Here is a 21,430-nt window from a genome sequence, read left to right as displayed (position 1 = left end):
TTTTTTTTTTTTTTTTTTGTTTATTTTTGTGATATTAATTTACTTCGCGAGTCGTATGCCTAAGCTTATTTTAAGTTAAATTAATTAAAATATTTTATTTTGTTTTAAAAATACTATTATTAATTATTAATTTATTTAAAAAATATCCTTAAACACAATAAAAGGTTTAATTAATATCATTTGAATTTTTAAAAAAAAAATTAAAAAAATTTAGTATATCAGTCCCATATTTAAAGATTATCTATTCATTTTTAAAAGTAGTATCTACACTATTTACTTTTATAAAAAAAAATTATTATTAATATATGAACGAAACCGTCTATCCACACTTCATAAATTATTTTTAAAAGATGATGAGTATTTTTTAAATAACAAATATATTTTTATAAAAAATTTATATTTTTTTTTAGATAAATTTTAAATTTAAAGAATATATTATTAATTTAGCTCTTATTTTATTAAAACCGTCGTCTTTGTTTTTTTTAAGAAAAAAGAAAATAAAATTTACGTGTAATTTCCTCGTCGAATAATTTTTAAGAAAATTGAAAAAAGAAATAATAATAAAAGGAGAAGAAAAAATAAAATTAGCAGTTTAGTACAGACCATTCAACGTCGCCCACCGTTGGGTTGTCCATTGCTAGAGTCTATAGATAAGATTTATCCATTTGTTTTTTTAATAAATAATATTTTTTAAAATTTAAAATTTTCATTTTAATTTACTAAAATATTAAAATATCAAAAAATTACCCAACATAATATTTTTCACCAAAAAAAGAAATAGCAGTTTAAATTTGGATTTTTGTTGTTGAACTAAAAAAACATTAGTTATAATAATATAATTTAAACAAATAAAAATAAAAAATAAAAAATCTAAATGCCTTAAAATTAAAACCATGATATATTTTAATTCAAATCATGATAGATTTGAATATATTTCAATCATGCTGTATTATGATTTTAACACGCTCACGACCAGCTTTGAAGGGCCAGATGAGCGTTGCTCTAATAGTAGTCGCTTTGTTTGTCACAATATAACGGTCACAACCCATTATCTTCGTAGTATGGTTAATTTTATAAAAATGTGATTTTTTTCGTTGTTATTATTATTATCGAACTTGTTCTTTATATTATCTTCTTGATTTGCAAAAGAAGCTTTCTGGAGCATGTTCTTTACTTCAATTAAGGTGAATAAAGGAAGGATACATAAATGAGCCATAACAAGGGAGAGTGAGCTTGAGAGACTCAAATGACGTGGCAAGATCAAGATGGTCCACCTCAGCAGCATCCTAACACCACGAAACTTCCCGTTACCTTCATGTTCTTGCTCGTAATATCGTATTTGATTATACCGCGATATTTTTATTTTTAAAAATCGCCACGTAAGCAAGGTTACCCTGAAACCGAAGCCTAGGGAGATGTAATTGCCAATGGTGGGTCCCGCATGAAAGTCGGCCACGCGGCAACCCGACGCTGATTAGTCCACGATAGAATCTCAGTTTTTTTAATTATTATTTATTAATTACAACAAAAAATAATTAATCGTCCTTTTTTAAAAACCGCGAGAAAATTAAATCGGGTCATCATAACAAACTACCGGGTTGATGGAGGGCTGTTAAGTCCGACCCGACCCGAGATGTATTTTCCTATAAAAGGGCACTTGGTTGTTCATGCAAATCTCGCTCATTCTAACCTCGTTTATTAAACGCATTCTATCGTCTTTCCGAGGGCTCTCCATTTCTTCCCGTTAGGTTTCCGTTTGTTCTTCTTTTTCTCCGCCTTTTTACCGGAAAATTTGCCGGAAAATCTGTTTGTTGAAGCAATTGCATCCTCTTTTGTTTTGTTTTTCTTCCTTTGTTGAATCCCTGGTTTGAATTTTTGTGTGGATTCTTTGATTTCCAGATCTGCATGGTGAAGAGCGGTTTCGGTGTTTAATGTTTGATTGGGTTTTGAATTCGTAGCTTGATTTTTGTGTTTGTTGTTATCAAATTCTTCTTCTGAGCGGATCGCGGTGGGATATTGGAAGTGTATAGGGGAGCGCGGTGGATTTGACGGTGGAAATAGCTACTTTTTTTGCTTCTTTTGAGGGGGTAGCCGGGGCCTCGGCCTCGGCGGGTTTTAAAGCCCCCACTTGGACGAACTCCGGATTTACCATTCCTTTTTCATAACAATTTCTCTAACTAATCTTTTCGTTTTTTAATTTTTCCGTCTCCATTTTCTTATTCTTTTCTTGATCCGTCGTCGGAGAGATGCCGGCCCTAGCTTATTGCGTGGAAGCTGCTGCAGCTCCTCCTCCTGGCTGCGCTTTTGCTGGGGATAGCTCTCTTCCGTCGCTGGTCTTATTTTCCGGCGGACCTCCGGAGACTACCATATTCACCTCTCCCGCTGCTACTCCCATTTCTGAAAATCCCTCTTGGTCTCCTTCTCTGTCTTCCTCCCTCTACAAGATTGATGGATGGGGTGCCCCTTATTTCTCTGTCAATGGCACTGGGAACATGACCGTTCGTCCTTACGGTACAGCCACCTTGCCCCATCAGGAGATTGATCTCTTGAAAATTGTGAAGAAGGCTTCAGATCCGATTAGCTCTGGTGGGCTTGGCTTGCAGCTTCCTCTTATTGTGCGCTTTCCTGATGTGCTTAAGAACCGTTTGGAGTCTCTCCAATCGGCATTTGATTGTGCTATTCAATCTCAGGGATATGGGTCTCATTACCAGGGCGTTTATCCGGTCAAATGCAACCAGGACAGGTTCGTTGTTGAAGACATCGTGAAATTTGGTTCTCCTTTTCGTTTCGGTCTTGAGGCTGGATCGAAACCGGAGATACTCCTGGCAATGAGCTGTTTGTGCAAAGGGAATAGAGATGCCTTTTTGGTGTGCAATGGTTTCAAGGATGCGGAGTACATTTCTCTGGCTCTTATTGCTAGGAAGCTCGCTTTGAACACTGTGATTGTGCTTGAACAAGAGGAAGAGCTTGATTTGGTTATTGATTTGAGTAAAGCGCTCGTCGTTCGCCCTGTGATCGGCATGCGTGCGAAGCTAAGAACCAAGCATTCTGGTCATTTTGGGTCTACATCAGGCGAGAAAGGGAAATTTGGTCTTACGACCACACAAATTCTTCGTGTGGTTAGGAAGCTTAAACAGGCTGATATGCTTGATTGTCTTCAATTGCTCCATTTTCATATTGGTTCCCAGATCCCCTCCACCGCGTTACTCACCGATGGCATTAGCGAGGCTGCTCAAATCTATTGTGAATTGGTTCGTCTCGGTGCCAACATGCTAGTTATCGACATTGGAGGTGGTCTGGGAATTGACTATGACGGGTCGAAGTCAGGGGATTCTGAGTTATCTGTTGCTTATGAACTCGAAGAGTATGCCTCTACCGTTGTTGATGCAGTCCGCTGTGTATGCGACCGTAGGGCCGTTAAGCACCCGATAATTTGCAGTGAAAGTGGCCGAGCAATCGTCTCTCATCATTCTGTTCTGATATTTGAGGCTGTTTCTGCTAGCTCTTATGAGGTCCCATCCATGAGCCCGATTGAACGTCAGTATCTTGTCGATGGACTAACCGATGATGCCCGTATCGATTATCAGAACCTTTTGACTGCAGCTTATATGGGTGAGTACGAGGCGTGCTTGCTATATGCAGATCAATTGAAGCAATGCTGTGTTGATAAATTCAAGGATGGGTGTTTGGGAATGGAAGAACTAGCTGCGGTAGATGGGCTTTGTGCCCTTGTTTCAAAGGCAATTGGAGAGGTTGATGCTGTAAGAACTTACCATGTAAATCTCTCCATTTTCACCTCTATCCCAGATTTCTGGGGTATTGACCAGCTGTTTCCGATTGTCCCTATTCATCGTCTTGATCAAAGACCATCAGTGAGGGGCATTCTGTCCGATCTAACCTGTGACAGTGACGGTAAGATCGATAGGTTTATTAATGGCGAGTCAAGCTTGCCATTGCACGAGCTCGAAGGCAACAGCAGTTTATCAGGTGGAGGTGGGCGATACTATCTTGGGATGTTTCTAGGTGGGGCTTATGAGGAGGCTCTCGGTGGTGTTCACAACCTGTTTAGTAGCCCGAGTGTGGTTCGGGTAATGCAGAGCGATGGACCGCATAGCTTTGCAGTCACTCGCACTGTGCCTGGGCCATCATGTGCGGATATCCTCCGAGTGATGCAGCACGAGCCCGAGCTGATGTTTGACACCCTCAAACATCGAGCCGAGGAGGTTGGGCAGGAGGAGGATGATGTTGGAGGCATTGCCAATAGCTTGGCCATGTCCTTCCGCAACATGCCTTATTTGGCTAGCGCATCTTCCTCTGCCAATGTTGCTGGCGATGCCGAGCAGTGGACTTACTGCTATGCTTGATGAATAATGTTGAAGGTTTAGTCGTTAGCCACATCCCTAAATAAGCTATTGGTCTGTTTTTGTTGTCGTTGTCGTCGTCGTTGTAGGTCCGTCGCCTTAGTTTGGAAAAAGAAAAAAAGAACCTTTTTTTATTGTTGTTCTTTGGCTTGTTGCAAAGGGTTATGAGAGCACAGCAACAGCAGCGAATGCTCCTCTTCCTTTGGCTTTATTTTTGTTTAGATCAGAGAGAGGGGATTAGAACACCACCCGAATCCACCCTTTTGTTAATTCGGGATCTTGAATCTCTCTTGGTTATATCACTGTGTACAACTTTTAAGCTGTTAATGGCTGTTTTTCTTTTAGATTGAAAATGCTTGTTCCCCTTCTAGCACTCATTCTCTTCTCCAATCGACGTGGGACCCTTCAATCCATCTTCTTTGGATCCAGTGTTCTTGTTGGCCCATCGCTCCGTGTCTACCCTCTTTAGGGCTCAGCCTCTTCATTGGTGCATAGCTCGGTGTTTGGCTTTGATATCATTTGTAACACTTTAAGTTCATATTGTCTTCTTTAGACTTTTTCTTTCGGGTTTTCCCTCAAGATTTTTAAAACGCATTTGTTAGGGTTCTGGCACATCGGCTTGTGTCCACCCCTTTGAGGCTTAGCCTCTTCGTTGACACATCGCTCGGTGTTTGGCTCTAATAGAAGATATTGTCCTTTTGGGGGTTTTCCTTCAAGGTTTTCCAGGTTTTCCTTGAACCCCAACAAAGCTCATCACTAGCAGATATTGTCCACTAGCAAATATTGTCTTTTTTAGGTTTTCGTTCAAGGTTCTTGAACCTCTCTTTGAGAGCTAAGGAGCAGATATTGTCCTTTTTAGGTTTTCGTTCAAGGTTTCCCTTGAACCTCTCTCTGAGAGCTAAGGGGAGGGAGACCAGGACGAGGTTTCTCTTCAAGGTTTTTAAAATAAGCCAATGTTTCGTCCTCCTCTCCAATCTATGTAGGTTTTATGCTGCAAATTCAGTGCTATCGGTTTCCTGTCCACAAAGTGGTGTTCGCCCAATCTTTTTCAGCCTCAAATTGGTCTTGTGGTCTACAATTGAATAGTATGAGGTAGATTCCCCTCTGCATAGTCCTTGTTTTAAACTCTATATAGCCTTTATATGTGTGGCATTAAGACATTTGACTAAAATGATGATCTTTGATATATAACTAACTATGAGTTGGAGAAAAAGAACATATGACAAGTTGGGAGGAAGAAGTTACTCACATTTAATGCATTGATGATTCAGGTAAATGACACCTTCGTGCTTTAGTCCATGGCACGATACAACTATGGTTGTTATGATCGACAACCTACTACCTCTGAATTTGCATCGAGAAATAGGATGGAAACACTACTGACATAGTGATATCAAGTTAAGGGTTGTTTCTCTTGCCTTAGAACTCCAATATCTCGTGGTTCTTCGCACCTAGATAGTATCAAGACCCGTGTATCCCGACCTTTGATCAAAGAAATCCCCTATGACTCATATCATGTTATTTGTTATTGACATGGCCTTTGCACGCTCACTCACGATAATGACAGGAACTTGAAAGTGATCTTCTCTTCTAAATGACATTGATAAAGTTTCCTGTGTGTAGACTGAAGCTATCACTTACACGAGTCATCCATGATGCATCTCATAATAAATACTTTCAAATAAAGCCACGAACTTACATATTTAAATCAAAATGAGAAGTTTAGAATAACATGAAACATAAATAAACCACCTATTAACTACTCAAATCGGGCATGTGAGTTAATAATGCAATCACACACAAAACATGATTCGGGATCTATGTGTGGAACTTGGCCCACGTACGCGCACGTGGACCCACTAGGTGGGCTCGTATACGTACCCCTAGGCCTGGCTTGGTCAGACACAACACTTTACACGTTGTCGAATGCCACAAAAAAAATATACTCACATGATATCATGACGAACATAAATATTGAAGGTATGTGTTTGTATTAACATAATAAAAGGAAAGTATCCTGTACACATGACATACGTATATGCATGAGGTCTCTATGATCATAACATTAACATCCTTCATTTCCTCGTTTCGTCCATGACATATTTCATATATGCATTATGTATACATGACATACATAACATTTCATTTCATTTCATTCATAACATGATGTAATAGATATCACATGCATACCTATCATAGCATCATATGTCAATACATAAAATGCATAAGCATAGCATAAAATAATATAGGAGACCACAAGACATGCACCTCATGTAACTCCAACCGTAAGGTCACTTGTTTGATTGGCCTGCCAAAGTTCCTAATCGAGAATATTCTTCAACGTTTAATTTAACCTATGTCAATCCATAATCCGTACTTAAGTCCTAAAACTACCTAAACTTGAATAAACGGGAATCTACCTCAAATGCCCTTAATAAGATAAAAAATGGATTCAAGAGGGTCAACTTAGAAAACGGTACAAATTTTATATATCGAGATGTCTAAGTCGAGAAGCCGAGTCGTCAAGGCGCTACACAAGTCGACGTTGAGCCGCAAATGGAGGAGATCACACATCGGTCACGTGTGCAGCTAAAAGAGGTGCGGGCCGCTATCGGGTCGAGGCGTGGGTATATGGGTCGGGTTGAGACGCGACTGGAGCGACTTGAGTTTTTATTAATTATTATTAATTTTGTTTTCAAATTTGTTGTATATCAAACATTATTTATAATTTTATTTTGTTTTAAGTTTTATAGTGTTTTGTTCTAAATAAATAGTTAAAAGTATTTTATTTAGTTGAAATTTTGATAGAAAATAATTTATAAAATATTTATAATTGATTTTTATTTAAAATTAACAAAATTACCTAAATAAATCCTATCAAATTAACAAGAAGAATTATGAATTAATAATTTTAAAATAAAATCTAAATTTGATTTATTAAAATTTAAAAATTTATATAAAATTATAATAGATAATCTAAAGATTCATTTATTAAAATTTAAAATTAATGTTATATAATTATTAGTTTAAGATTTTAACAAGATTTTACCCAACAAAATATATACCATTTTTTTTAAAAATTAATTTGCAAATTTGTAAAATCCTCGCTTATTAATTTTAATATTAATTAATTATATATATATATATATATATATATATATATATATATATATATATATATATATATATATATATATATATATATATATATATATATATATATATATATATATATATATATATATATATATATATATATATATATATATATATATATATATATATATATATATATATATATATATATATATATATATATATATATATATATATATATATATATATATATATATATATATATATATATATATATATATATATATATATATATATATATATATATATATATATATATATATATATATATATATATATATATATATATATATATATATATATATATATATATATATATATATATATATATATATATATATATATATATATATATATATATATATATATATATATATATATATATATATATATATATATATATATATATATATATATATATATATATATATATATATATATATATATATATATATATATATATATATATATATATATATATATATATATATATATATATATATATATATATATATATATATATATATATATATATATATATATATATATATATATATATATATATATATATATATATATATATATATATATATATATATATATATATATATATATATATATATATATATATATATATATATATATATATATATATATATATATATATATATATATATATATATATATATATAATATTTATAGAAATATTGATCTACATTCAAATTTTATTTTATATCAATATTTTTCGTTAATAGCATATCAATTACCATTTTAAAAGTCGGTTTAAGATGAGATAGAATATTATATTATATTTTTATTTATGAAATATTATTAAATTTATATTTGTTTTTTTAATAAAAATTATATTAAAAAATAAATAAAAGCGGGTGAATATTTAAAAATGGTTATTCCAGCTAATTTTTAGCGGGGAATCTATCTTGACTAGGAGATATAGACTAAGGTAAAGATTTTTATTTTTTATTTTTTATTTTTTATTTTTTATTTTATATATATATATATATCTAGGAAATAATAAATAATTATAAGCACGCAAATCTCGCCCACTTCGACCTTCGTTTCTGCAATTCTCTCGTCGGAGTTTGGTAAGTCGGTCAGAGCTTTCTCTCAATTCCGATACTCCAATTCCTTTTTTCCGATCAGTTCCGTTCTCACTGTTTATACTTGTGTAGATTACTTTCCGATCCGAACAAATTCTTTGAAATTTTATTTATTTCACTTCTGTTGCGAATCGGATTTTCGTTTTCTGTAAATATTCTCTCGAATTAGCTTTGTTTGATTCCTTTATTTACTTTTTGTTTTCGTGGAAATTGGAGAAAAGGATTCGAACGATTTTTTGTGCTTGTGATTAATATCCTGTTTTTTTCAAGTATGATAAACTAGCTGAGATTGAGCTTGCATCGGAGTAAAGGTTGTAGTTTCTTTAGGGTTGGATAAGGAATAATTGAGACGGGATATCTAATGCAGCTAATTTCCCCACATTTTGTCTCTAAATCTATGGTTAAAAGTTTGGAACCTGTTTGTGTATGTGATGAAGCGTTTGATCTCAGTGTCTGTGTGTGCGTGTGCGGTGAGGGCTGTGCTTACTTTGATTAAATTATGAGTTTCAGAACTGGTGTATTTATGATTTACTTGTTTATGTGTTTACCTTGGTATTCGTTAAATGGAGAGTCTCTTATCTTATTGGTTTTGTCTTCTATCTTGAGCTGCTCTTTTTTAACTATTTTGTACTGCCATTGGTAGGTTCAGTTTTTGGCTTGACACTCTTCAAGGATCTACACCATGGTAAGTTATTTTTAACTCATAGTTTAGCCAAGCCCCCCACTCCCACTCTCATAATTTTTTTATGGTTTATATTGATATTTGTGGGCTGTTTAAATATGTTCTCATATTTCTTTTACAGATTAATTTTAAAGCTGTATGGGTTGATCGTTGAAATGTATGAAAACATAGAGATTCTATTTCTATCTATCTTCCATTTTCTTTTAAATTGTGCTTAAAAAAATATATTGCCAAAAAAAAAATTTCATCAAAGAAACTTTTTTCTTTTATAATTTTAACGCAGAATTTTGTTTCTAATCTAGTCTCTTAAAATTTGAATGGCAAAACAAATCTGCACTATTTGTTTAGAAGGTTTTTGTAACAGCTTTTCCATCATTGTATGTGAATCTACTCGTTAAAAAAAATAATTGCTAGTCTAATTCTAAGACTCCTAATATAGAACTGCAATAGGCATGATCTTTTTTTGTGGGAGTATTAATCTATGGTCCACTCATGGAATATTACTGTAATGCTACTTGTTGACACATATGATCTTTTTAATTTTTGTTCTTTAATGTTTTAAGCTTACAACAGCGTTATAATGTAAGCTCAATTGTTTTCTGTGGTTATGCAGTTTTTCGACGGATATGGATATCATGGGACTTCATTTGAGCAAACATATCGTTGTTATCCTGCATCTTTTATTGAAAAGGTTGCTGAACATTATTTTAAGCTCAGTCATTTACTTGTTCAGGCTGTAATTTTCTTTCAAAAGGTTACTGAAAGCTGTTAGTTCCATCATCATTCTTCAGTCTCTAAATAGTGAAGCTAGCTGATTATTTTATTTACTGAGACATCCTCATCTTATTATGCACATCAACAATGTTCTTAAAATGAAGTTTTGAGGAGAAGGATGTTGGTCTAATTGAGTCATGGATGTGCTTTCGAATTTTGACCAACTACTTTTTGAGTTATTTAGCTTTGTGAATTTAGGCATATAGAGATGGAATTTTGATTTTATATTTTGAAATATCTTTTTAAAAATTCAACATAATTTTTTCTATTCTAATCCTTGTCTATTTCATCTATTTTGCAGCCACAACTTGAAACTGGTGACAAAAGTAAGTTTTATGATTTATGTTACTTCCTATGGTCAAACATCCCATTCTTGCTAATGTATCATTGTATATTTACCTCTTCATTTCAGTCATAATGCCGCCTTCTGCACTCGATCGCCTTGGTACTTTCTGCTTTTGCTATGACTCAAGTTCTTCGACTTTTTTTTTCTTTCTTTTTTTTCTTAATTATATATGTTTTGTTCTCCATGTATTGTGCAATAGTAATCCAAAATTAAACTAATATCTGCAGCATCTTTACATATTGATTATCCGATGTTGTTTGAGCTTCGGAATGATGTTACTGAACGACTTTCCCACTGTGGTGTCCTCGAGTTCATTGCTGAAGAGGGAATGATCTATATGCCTTATTGGGTAATCACTAAGTGCATTGCTCAGCTTATTTGTGTGTCCAGCGTGATTTCTTTCATGGAACATGTCCTGATTGCTTAGTTTCCTCTACAGATGATGGAGAATATGCTTTTACAGGAGGGAGACGTTGTGCAAGTTAAGAATGTTACTCTACCAAAGGGAACTTATGTTAAATTGCAACCTCATACAATGGACTTCTTGGATATATCCAATCCAAAAGCCATGTGAGTTATTGATTATTAACTTTTCAATTTTTTCCCCTTCATCTCTAATCTTGGAATTGAGGCATTTAAGAATTTTTAACTTGAAGACCCTCATTATGAACTGTGGATAGTATTTTTCTTGAAGAAGACCAAAATCTACTTGATTCTCCTTGCCTTTGTAGTTCAAAATTTAGTAAGTCCTTTCTCTCAAGAATGAAAGAAATCTAGGCTAGATTCTAATGGATCAAGGAGAAATACTACATTTTCCTCCTCGTTAGGATGTGACGAAGGAATGACCTTAATCCTTAATTATATTTGTTTTGTTATCTAATATCATGGGATTTAGTTAGATTTATTTCTCTGTATTATTACTTTTTATCTAGGGATTTAGTTAGATTTATTTTTGTGTATTGTTACCTAATATCTAAGTACTTAGTTAACAGTTCCTTATTGTAAAATGCACATGCACCTTTTTGAAAATTAAGAAGAAATGTGAGCAAAATAATATACATTTATAACATGATATTAGAGCCATTCTATTTTGATTAATCTGTGGAGCTTTCATATCTACCAAGGTTCCACCTTGACCAAATTTATTCGGAGCTTTCATAATGAGGGAGCTATGAGAGCTTCGAATAAATTTGGTCAATGTGGAAGATTGGTAGCTATAAACGCTCCAAATAAATTTGGTCAAGATGGAAGATCGATAGCGGATGAAGGATACGTCGATTGCTCAAACCTTCAATAGGAAGGTACTACCATACTTGTAAGTTGTGAAGAGGGGAGTTGTTGCATTTCTGGTGCATGCATACACTGCCCCTCTTCCATAAAGTTTGAAAGAGCCTGTTTTGCTGCGTGAGGAGAAGATTAATTCTCTCTTTGTTAATTGGTTGTGGAGTTCCTCCTAGAAACTCACTTAGTGTTGATCATTGTTCGTAAGCATGGTGAGAGCCAATCTGGGTTGAGCAGCAACAGTTGGTGTCCCTTGGAAACGACACCCAAGCTCACTCCCTCTGTAGTTTTTCTTTCAAGATTGGTCCGGCAGAACATGGTCACACTTAAGAAGTTAGATAGCTTACGGATTGCCCCTTTGCTTTTTTGTTCTTGAGATTATATGATTGCCTTGGCCTATTGTAACTCTATGTTGGAGGTTTTTATCGGGGATTCTCAGTGTTGAAGTAGGTCTTCTGAAGGAACCTGACCTAAAGTTAGAGATTCAAAATTGGGTTGCATTGATGGATATTTTAGTTGGTGTGAATATTAATGTGACATGAGAGACTCTATCGCAGAGTTTTGGTTCAAGAATTTGAAATGGTTATCTCTGTCCTTTCCTTTTTATTTTTGGTTAAGAAACCATTTCATAGATAATACAAAATTAGAAAGTGAATGATAACCCAATCAAAATTCTCTTCTTTATCCTATCAAGGAGCCTTAGAAGAAGAGTGGCCTTAAATAATTTCCCTTAATGTAATCTTTTTCGCTTTGTGGGAGTTTTGTATGTGGGGATTTTGAAAAGACTTTAATCTATCGAGTTTAATCTTATTTGGTTTTTGTTAACTGAATAGCTTTCTTGTACTAACCTTTCATCTCTAGGTTGGGTTGGATTACTTCTTCCTTCACTCCTCGTGTATACGTTTTCAAGTTGTTTATGGTTGTTTCTTATCCTAAGGGAATAGACTTCATATATTCTAAATTTCCAAAAAAATTTCTGAATAGTAGTATTGACAAGATTTTAACCCGTCTAATGTATCAATCGCATGTCTTTGTGCTAAATTTCATTGATCGGTTGCTTCTACCTATAGACCCTCAGGTAGCAAAATGCCATTCCTCCCAACAGAACCAATATGCAGCTTAGGTTCTGGCCAGATGAACGTAGTTCTTTATTCTCTAAACTTGAAGAATTAACTTGAAAGAGAGTAGAAGTAGCTGCATCAGGACAGTTAGGCATTCCATTTTGGTCAATGGTAATCCTAGGGAAGGATAGAGATCTCAGACAAGGTGACCCAGGTTGTGAACATCTTGAGTAGGACCATCTCGAAAGGGTGAAGGGTAATAGGGTTCTAGGTTGGGAGGGATAAAATGGCTTTGTCTCATCTCCTGTTTGATAATACGTCTTTTTCTTGTCCAGTGAGGTGAATTCTTTCCGTAACCTGAATCCGATCCTAACTTATTTGGGCTAGTTTAGGGCTTTAGATAAGCAGAGACAAGTGTCAGATCTTGGGCCTTAACTCTGACCCTATTAGGTTGGGCAGATGGGCGTCTTTCATAGGGTGTGAGGTTGGTGTCTTCCCTTCCAATTTAGGTCTCCCTCTTGGTCCTGAAGGAGACCCTCATTCTTGGATCTGGTCTACAATAAGATCCGTAAGAGTTTAGCTTCTTGGAGAAAGAGTTTCTTTTCAAAAGGTGGGAGACTCACTCACTTTTATTCAGTCTGTTCTGAGAGGCGTCCCTACCCATTTCAGGTCCCTTTCTAGAATGCCTATTTGTGTCAGTAAGGAAAAGCTAATAAGGGATGTCTTATGATGGGAGGGGTGGATAAATGGAGAGGCGCACATCTTGTGAGTTGGGAGGTGGTGTCTAGGTCGTTCGACTTAGGATGTTTAGGCATTATAATGTAAGGGTGAGAAACAAGGCTCTGTTGTCTAAAATGGATTTGGCAGGATAAGTAAGTGGTTGAGGATAGAGCTCCTTGTTTCCTCAATTATATCACTAGGCTTCGTTGAGGAATCAGTTGGTGGCTTCATTCCTTTTGCTCTCATTTTTCTTTTGAAGCCACCCTTCTTCCTCTGGTTTCTATCATGCGTTAATCAAGAGGGAAGTAATAAATGTTATAGCTTTGTTATCCCTGATTAGTGAGTTTTGGTTCAGTCTGAATAGGGGGATGTTTGCCTTTGGAGTCCTTGTCCATCCAAAGGCTTTTTGTGCAGATTTTTATTTTTATTTTTGTGTGTTTAGTTAGTCTTGCCTTGTTGAGTGCTTTTGTCTTCTTATCTTTGTGGAAGGTGAAGGTAAAGTTTTTGTGAGGCAGGCTTGGCATGTAAAGGATAACGCTTTGGATCGAATTTTGACCAAAGTGCCCCTCTTGGTAGGGCCGTTTTTGTGAGCCTGCTCCTTTTTGTAGCTTGGCGCCCCTTTTATGGCCTTTTCTTTTTTTCACATGCCCATATATTCTTTTAATTTTTTTTCAATGAAAGTTCGATTTTTATGAAAGAAAATATATTTGTAAAGCATTCGATTAACCGTACGGTCTTGTTCCATATGTCAGCTTGGAGACGACTTTGAGAAACTTTTCATGCCTGACAACTGGGGACAGTATCATGGTGGCATATAACAACAAGAAATATTACATTGATATAATTGAAACGAAGCCTTCAAATGCTATAAGCATAATTGAGACCGACTGTGAAGTGGACTTTGCGCCCCCTTTGGACTACAAAGAACCTCAAAAGCCAGTTGCTTCCCTTCCTACGGGAAAGGCTCCAGTTCAAGGTCAGACCTGATGTGTTATTTATGTGGAGTGACTTTATGAACTTACAAAGCAGCATAGAACTGCTTGTCTTTGCCAATTTCTCTATGTGATCAAGATTGAAATGTGACCATATGCATATTCTTTTTCTTATAGACGAGCAACCCGCTGCAGAAGCTGAACCCAAATTCAATCCGTTCACTGGAGTCGGGAGGCGTTTAGACGGGAAACCATCTAAGCAACAGCCGTCATTATCTTCAACTTCAGCATCCAAAGACAAGCAAATTGATACCAGAAACGTTAGTGGCCAGCCTTCTGCTGGGTCTAGCTCTCAAAATGCTACAAGGCAGTCTCAGGGAAAGCTCGTCTTCGGAGCAAATGCAAGCCGAAATCCCAAGGAAACTAAGAAGGTTTGGCCTTTTGCTTTGTTTCATTTTATCCACGCTCCTTCCCTCCTTTGTTAATACTCTGTCATACAAAATAACTTAAATAAAAATGATAAACTGACTGTAAAGCTGATATGTGTTCCAGGAAACTGAGAAAGATGGTAAGCAAGAGCAGCAGCAGCCCAAAGAGAAAGAAGAGGCGAAGTTCCAGCCATTTGCTGGGAAGAAGTATTCATTGAGAGGATAGCGAGATCACGAGTCTATTGTCGACGTCAACGCTATTTATCCTGTTTCATCTATTATGCTTTATGCTTTTGTGATAGCAACAGTTTTACAAGTGAAAATTTAGTTGAAATGTAAGATTTTCATGCACAGTTATGTTCTTTTATTTATCAGAAATTGTACATTGCGTAAATCAGAAATCCTTGCTATTAATATCTTCTTTTAGGTGGTTATATGTGCTCTCTTTTATTTAAAATCTTATTTCAATTCTTTTAGGGTAGACTTGACTCAATGTTGGTATCAAATCTGCTATTGATATGGTACTTCTGTCCACAGAATATGATAGCAGCTCAAATTAAGTCATGCTACAAATTATAATTGGAATCAGCACAATTTGTACGAATTAATCTTAAAATTCTATCTATTTTCTATGTTTGAAAAAGTGGAAATTTATTTGTAGATAATGAATCTGTTCAGAATTTCTTAGGTCGATCACGGTGAACTTTAAAAATGGCCAAATAATATTATGTTTCATGTTTGAGTCGAGCCATGTTTATAAATGATTTATGAACTGGTCAGCTGCAATAGTCATATTGTCCGTCCATTGTTAGTAGATATTGTCCGTCCATTGTTAGTAGTATTGCCGTCAGTGTTCGTCCATTGTTAGTAGATATTGTCTGTCCATTGTTAGTAGTATTGTCGTCAGTCTCATGGTTTTAAAATGTGTCTGCGCTATGGAGAGGTTTCCGTCAATCTCATGGTTTTAAAATGTGTCTGCGCTACGGAGAGGTTTCCGCCAGTCTCATGATTTTAAAATTCTGTACGAAGAGGTTTCCACACCCTTGTAAGAAAATGTTTTGTTCTCCTATCCGATCGATGTGTGATCTCACAATACTCTAGTTCAATCATCTTCCTAACATATATGATGTGTGATCTCACAATACTCTAATTCAATCATCTTCCTAACATATATTTTGGTATAGGTTTAATGCTATATTTTGATATAGGTTTAAATGAGCACTTTCGTAAAAATTACATAAGGGACATCTTTAAAAGTAATTTTATTTTGGTAAAAGCATTTTGATCTTAGACTAAGCATGAAATAACAGTTAATCAAACGAGTATTTTTCTGTTCTTGAGGATTTCTATTTTCCTTCTGAAAAGATCTTGGCTGTCATTTCATTGGATATTGAGACCATGGCTACTTCTATACACTTTGGTGAGGGTGAATTACATGACCTTTTAGATATACTAAGGGTTTTTAGTAATTGAAGGCTGTTTTCATTCTTTTGGGATGGTTTCGTTGATCATTCCACAGCGGCGAATTCTCAACTTGTGGGGCCCTATCTGTTCCATCTCTCAAGCCCCGCTTTTTTCTAGTTTTTTGAGTGTTTACAGGAGAGTTCTCGAGAGAAATCGAGGCTCTTCTGCTCAGAAATGAAATGTTCCTGGAAATTCATCAGAGAGATGAGTGCTTGTGAAAATAAGATCCTTCAAAAGGGAAAAAAAAAACCCAAGAACAGAAAGAAGCCCTCATCAACATATAACGAAGTCGTTTCGTTAAGTCAAAATGAAAGGCCGGTTTTATCAGTGCAACAATGAACAAGGGATAGCTCCAGACATGTCATGCAAATGATGAACGAACGCTTAAATTAACCAAGAGTTGCAACATCATTCACCGTTCCAATGGTGTTTTTTCTATGTCAAATTTGCATATCTAAGAAAAAGTAGAAAGCAAATCAACAAGGAATAACTATGATTTGTGTTCATTCAAAGTTTACACATCAAAGAGCTCCTTTTATCATCATCAACTCAGACGAAGCAACAAACCATTTAAAAACCTGCACCAGTCAAGATATAGCTTTCTATATTAGAACTCCAACCAAAAAATATCCAAGACTTGAGTGAATATAATTACTGAAAACTATTGTTAATTGTAGTATTACTTAAATGGTTGCTTGGAAAAAAGTGAGAGCGCTTCAAAACAGTAGGCTAATAATATCTCTGTTTTTCATCTTTGGAAAATTATTTTCAGTAACATCAGGTCATATGAGTTTCGCAAATTTCACTCGGTAAAGGACTCTTAACTTCTCAGTTTAATAATTTCTATACAATATTACCAACGGGTCAGAATTACGTACAATAATATAAGCCAATAACAATCGAACTCGAGTTGCATTCAGATTGGGGAAAATAGGCTTTGTTGCTATCAGCATCTAAACGTAAGCTTACCTTTATTCATTACCAGAAAATGAAGATTTCAGTGATCTTCCCGTCCATAGTCATATATTATCTCAACCTGTACCATTAAACATAGATGCTGGCGTCAGTGAATCTGTTCGATACTACAGTCTAACAGTACATAAAAATTAATCCAAGGGTCAAAGTAGAGATCTCAAGCCATCAGCACATGACAAGAATAAAACAGCCAAAGAAGATTATTGTGCTCTTATTGTCCTCTTTTTCCCTTTTCAGGTGCTCCTAGTGTAGGGCAAAGAGAGTCTAACTTACACAAGTGCATTATATTTTTTAAAAACAATGTCACATGGGAACAAAATACATGTGTCACAACGTTGTGTTTCTTTTTTAACGTTTCATTTGAACCTCTAACCTCTTGGTTGAAGACACACGACTCATGCTAGTTGACCTATGCTTAGAGCAATGAGCCAAATGCAGAGCGCTTATAATTGTTATGCCCTCTATAAAATGGTCACTCTTAAATAGTCCTAATGATAAGGTGGTTAACGATGCTAGATAATTCTGTAATGCATAAAAACTAGATATATGCAAATAATAAAATACATCGTGAAGAAATGAAGAGAAGGAATGAATATTTAGAAAAAAAACAAAAATTAAAAGAATAAGTGAACCTTCTTAAAAGAAACTTACCCCAGAAGGTGGAGTTGGGTTTCGCGTAAACTTAGAACCCCCTGGAGCCCAAGGAACTGCAGTATAGAGGAAAAGGAAAAAATATTAAAGGATAAATAGCTGCACAAATACAGTACATCAAAGCAAGATTGAAATAACAGACATGAAATTGTGACAAAAAGTTGAATAACAGGAGGCAACCATGTGTGGGTTGGAAGGGGGGAAGGAAGCCTTATTAGATAAATATGTTTGCAACTTGACTAATTATCATCTACAAGTATATTCCAGAATTTTCGACTTGTGTTCTAAACTCATTGAAGACCATGATAAGATCCTGAGAATCTAAGATACCTAGGCATCCATGATGGTATGGCATCTAGTCCATACTCTTCCCTTCATTAGACTTTTGAAATAATAATCCTAATTCTACAGTAACTAATTCTAGGAATTCAACAATACATCATGTTAGAAAACTATATTCATATGAAAAGTACACAAGCATAACTGTTAAAATAATATTTCACAGGAGAATCTAAAACTAATATAAATTAATTGAAATATTAAATTAATGTAAATAAGTTGATTTAAAAGAGAAAGTAAAAAGGTAAATTGACAAATTTGATACATTGGATAAATAAAAATAAACTAATAACAATGACATGGTCAGAACAAAGTTGAATTTTTTTTTTTCAATCTAATGGGTTAGTTATTGCAAAACAAACGCAAGGGTTTATTATTTGCAATCATCTTAATAAATATTGAAAAACCATAATCTTTCACTATCAAGCATCCAAAGTTGCAGGCATCATAGATTATTTGATACTGAAGAAACGACCCCTAAAGGAAAAGCCAAGATGTGGTGGCTAGTTACTATAATTCCAACCTACTAAATTGATTCTTAGGATGAGAAAAATCAAAGGTTTTTTTTTTTTCACTAAACTCACATATTATGTTCGTATTGTTTCCATAATGCTATTTCTATTATTCAAAAGGGAAGAAAAGAAAAACAAAATTTTAGTAGTATTGAAAATAAACAGAAACCATACTCGGGGCAGATTAAAGTTGAATACCAAAAATTTAACGGTAGTCAATTTCATTATTAACATATTACGTAATCAGTAACAGCATTCAATTTTGCAGCACGTAGAGTTGCTTTCTTTTGTTAACTGACACATGATCTAACCCATTTATGATTGTGCTTACCGATATAGGGATCAGGATGTCGCCACTTATTATAGGAAGCTTCCCCATCAGCTATCAGCTTGTCTATTGTGTCAAGATCTTCCTGAAAATTAACCCAAAGAAGGATCCATAACAGAATAGATCAATAGAAAAGAAACTGAACTTATAGCTTGCTAGCTAAAATCTGGTCAGTCCATACATGTAGACCTTGCAACATATTCAGAGCTTGAACACTCCCTTAATCTAGATCCTAGATTTAAACAAAATTCCAAAAACATAATTGGATCTCTAAGTCCTACTCTGAGTTTATTGAAACCCCTCAAAGCTCGCAGGTCACAAATATAATTAGAAGTTAATTCCGATAAGTTTGTCAGTGCTGTCCAACATCAATTTTCAAACTTGTCCTCTTACTTTAAATCCATGGAGCAGAAGACTATGCATACATAAGAAAACCTATTCAATTGTTCAATTTTTTAGGAATATAAATCGTATAGGAGAAGGCTTACTTATTTGAAACACAAATTGAGACAATATAATCCTTACATAAGGGGCATCCTTCAGTTGCCTTGAAAATAGCTTAAGACATATATCCTGAATCTTCACTCCCACATGTTATTGAAATAAATAAAGGACAGCCTACACAACTTCCAAGTACAAATCCTTTGAATATGGACGATCATCCTAATCAATTCCCAGCAAATCATAACATTTCGTTTGTAAAATACACAGTTTTCCAAATACAGTAAACAGATGAAATTCAAGGATCAATCAACAATGCTCACCCCAGAGAATAAAGAGACTAAAGCACCACATTTTAATGTTTCATCAAGTATCATAAAACAATTTAAACGCCAAATGCTCGTAAGAAAACTCAACGCAAGTAAATTAGACCACAGCTCCCCTAGGTCAACTAACTCAAAATAGATCGCAATGCAGAAAAGAGCAAAAAAAAAATCGATACAAAAAACAAAAATTGAAGGAACAAATAGCGAACGCACCACGTTCTTGTTTGCCTCGAATCTCTCCCGAAGATCGGAAGCCTGAATCAAAGCTCGATTAGAAAAAAATGACCAAATCAGTTTAGGATCGAAGAAATCTCAAAACAGAGGAGGAAATAGAAGCAAAAAAATTGTATACATCTCGGTAAAAGAGATGACGATGGACGGCCCAGGTGAGAGTATCTTTGAGAGCTCGCCGGTAAAGAATCCGAACCCTCTCCCTCTGGGCGGCTCGCCGAGCCAAATATCCCGCCGTCGACGAAATGCTCATCTCTCTCTCCTCTCTCTCTCCTCTCTCTCTCTAGAAATGGCTTTGGAATCACTTTGTTGTTGTTTCTTAGGGACTAACACGGGAGATGACGCCGTTTAATGGGTTGGACGATCAAAACGCACCGTTTCGTACGGAAAATATTATTATAATAAAAATTAAACTTTTAAAATTTATTGAAGTAAACTAAATTTTCGACATTTTCAAATTATAAACTAAAATAAAAATAAATTTAAAGTATGGAAATAAACTCCTATTTTAATCCTATTTTATTTTTATTGTTTATTTTAGAAAAATCGACCTTTTCAACTTGAATAGAATTCACGACCCAACCCTCTATTTACAAGTTGGAGCGGGATGGATTGTCGGGTTATTTTTTTAATCGTTAAAAAAATTCTATTTATCTACGATATATGTCACATTAATAACTAAAATTTCATGAAACTCAAATATTAAACGTTCACAAGTCACAATTCGTCATTAGGATCGATTACAAACGTTACATATTCTTAATCTTCACAATGATCTTAAGAGTATAGTAAGTATAGTAGGGTTGAGTTGAGTTGTGACAGTCCAAACCCGTCACTAACAAAGGTTTCCACACCATTATAAGGAAGTTTCGGCTCTGATGCCATTTGTAACCGCCCAAGCCCACCACTAGCATATATTGTCCATTTTGGCTCGTTACGTATTGTCCTCAGCCTCACGGTTTTTAAAACACGTTTGTAGGGAAAGGTTTCCACATCCTTACAAGGAATACTTTGTTCCCTCTCTTCAACTGATATGAGATCTCACAATCCATTCCCTTAGGGACCCCGCGTCCTCGTTGGTACACCGACCCAGTGTTTGGCTTTGGTACCAATTGTAACATACTAAATTAGACAATATCTAGTCCCGGTAAACTTGGTCTATTATAAGTTGTAACCCTATTTTTAGGTTGGTCGGATTGACCCGACCGAAAAATGTAAACCACCTAACCAAATCAAAATTTTCAGTTTCTTAAAAGTTGAACCTAACCCAAGTCCGAAAAAAAAAGTCTAACCCTACCCAACTA

General features: G+C 34.8%; 3 protein-coding genes across 6 annotated transcripts; 2 read left to right on the top strand and 1 right to left on the bottom strand.

Annotated features, from left to right (window-relative positions):
- The first annotated feature begins 1,670 nt into the window (after positions 1 to 1,670).
- LOC111451219 (arginine decarboxylase) lies at positions 1,671 to 4,705 on the top strand. The gene has a single exon (XM_023091556.1). The coding sequence runs from the start codon at positions 2,247 to 2,249 to the stop codon at positions 4,362 to 4,364; it is 2,118 nt and encodes a 705-aa protein (XP_022947324.1). The 5' UTR covers positions 1,671 to 2,246; the 3' UTR covers positions 4,365 to 4,705.
- A 3,838-nt stretch (positions 4,706 to 8,543) lies between these two features.
- Positions 8,544 to 15,291, top strand: LOC111451649 (ubiquitin fusion degradation protein 1 homolog). 3 transcript variants are annotated; one of them, XM_023092127.1, is made up of 10 exons: positions 8,544 to 8,620; positions 9,279 to 9,320; positions 9,931 to 10,008; positions 10,393 to 10,417; positions 10,504 to 10,536; positions 10,665 to 10,786; positions 10,877 to 11,007; positions 14,252 to 14,475; positions 14,609 to 14,862; positions 14,984 to 15,291. In XM_023092127.1, the coding sequence occupies exons 2-10, from the start codon at positions 9,318 to 9,320 to the stop codon at positions 15,083 to 15,085; spliced, it is 972 nt and encodes a 323-aa protein (XP_022947895.1). In that variant the 5' UTR covers positions 8,544 to 8,620; positions 9,279 to 9,317; the 3' UTR covers positions 15,086 to 15,291. The 3 variants fall into 3 exon arrangements, with proteins under 3 accessions (XP_022947895.1, XP_022947897.1, XP_022947898.1); XM_023092129.1 differs by having other exon boundaries at positions 8,557 to 8,620; positions 9,285 to 9,320; XM_023092130.1 differs by lacking the exon at positions 8,544 to 8,620 and adding an exon at positions 9,010 to 9,105.
- A 1,391-nt stretch (positions 15,292 to 16,682) lies between these two features.
- LOC111451857 (NADH dehydrogenase [ubiquinone] 1 beta subcomplex subunit 9-like) lies at positions 16,683 to 20,459 on the bottom strand. 2 transcript variants are annotated; one of them, XM_023092444.1, is made up of 6 exons: positions 20,248 to 20,459; positions 20,109 to 20,150; positions 19,132 to 19,213; positions 17,950 to 18,005; positions 17,292 to 17,359; positions 16,683 to 16,898 (listed from the first exon to the last, which is right to left on the bottom strand). In XM_023092444.1, exons 1-5 carry the CDS (start codon positions 20,377 to 20,379, stop codon positions 17,321 to 17,323), a joined length of 351 nt encoding a protein of 116 aa, XP_022948212.1. In that variant the 5' UTR covers positions 20,380 to 20,459; the 3' UTR covers positions 16,683 to 16,898; positions 17,292 to 17,320. The 2 variants fall into 2 exon arrangements, with proteins under 2 accessions (XP_022948212.1, XP_022948213.1); XM_023092445.1 differs by having other exon boundaries at positions 16,683 to 16,901; positions 17,293 to 17,359.
- Positions 20,460 to 21,430: the final 971 nt, after the last annotated feature.

The sequence above is a fragment of the Cucurbita moschata genome, unplaced genomic scaffold (assembly GCF_002738365.1).
Source record: "Cucurbita moschata cultivar Rifu unplaced genomic scaffold, Cmos_1.0 Cmo_Scf00013, whole genome shotgun sequence".
NCBI classification, from domain to species: domain Eukaryota; kingdom Viridiplantae; phylum Streptophyta; class Magnoliopsida; order Cucurbitales; family Cucurbitaceae; genus Cucurbita; species Cucurbita moschata.
This window is presented reverse-complemented; position numbering and strand designations above follow the sequence as displayed.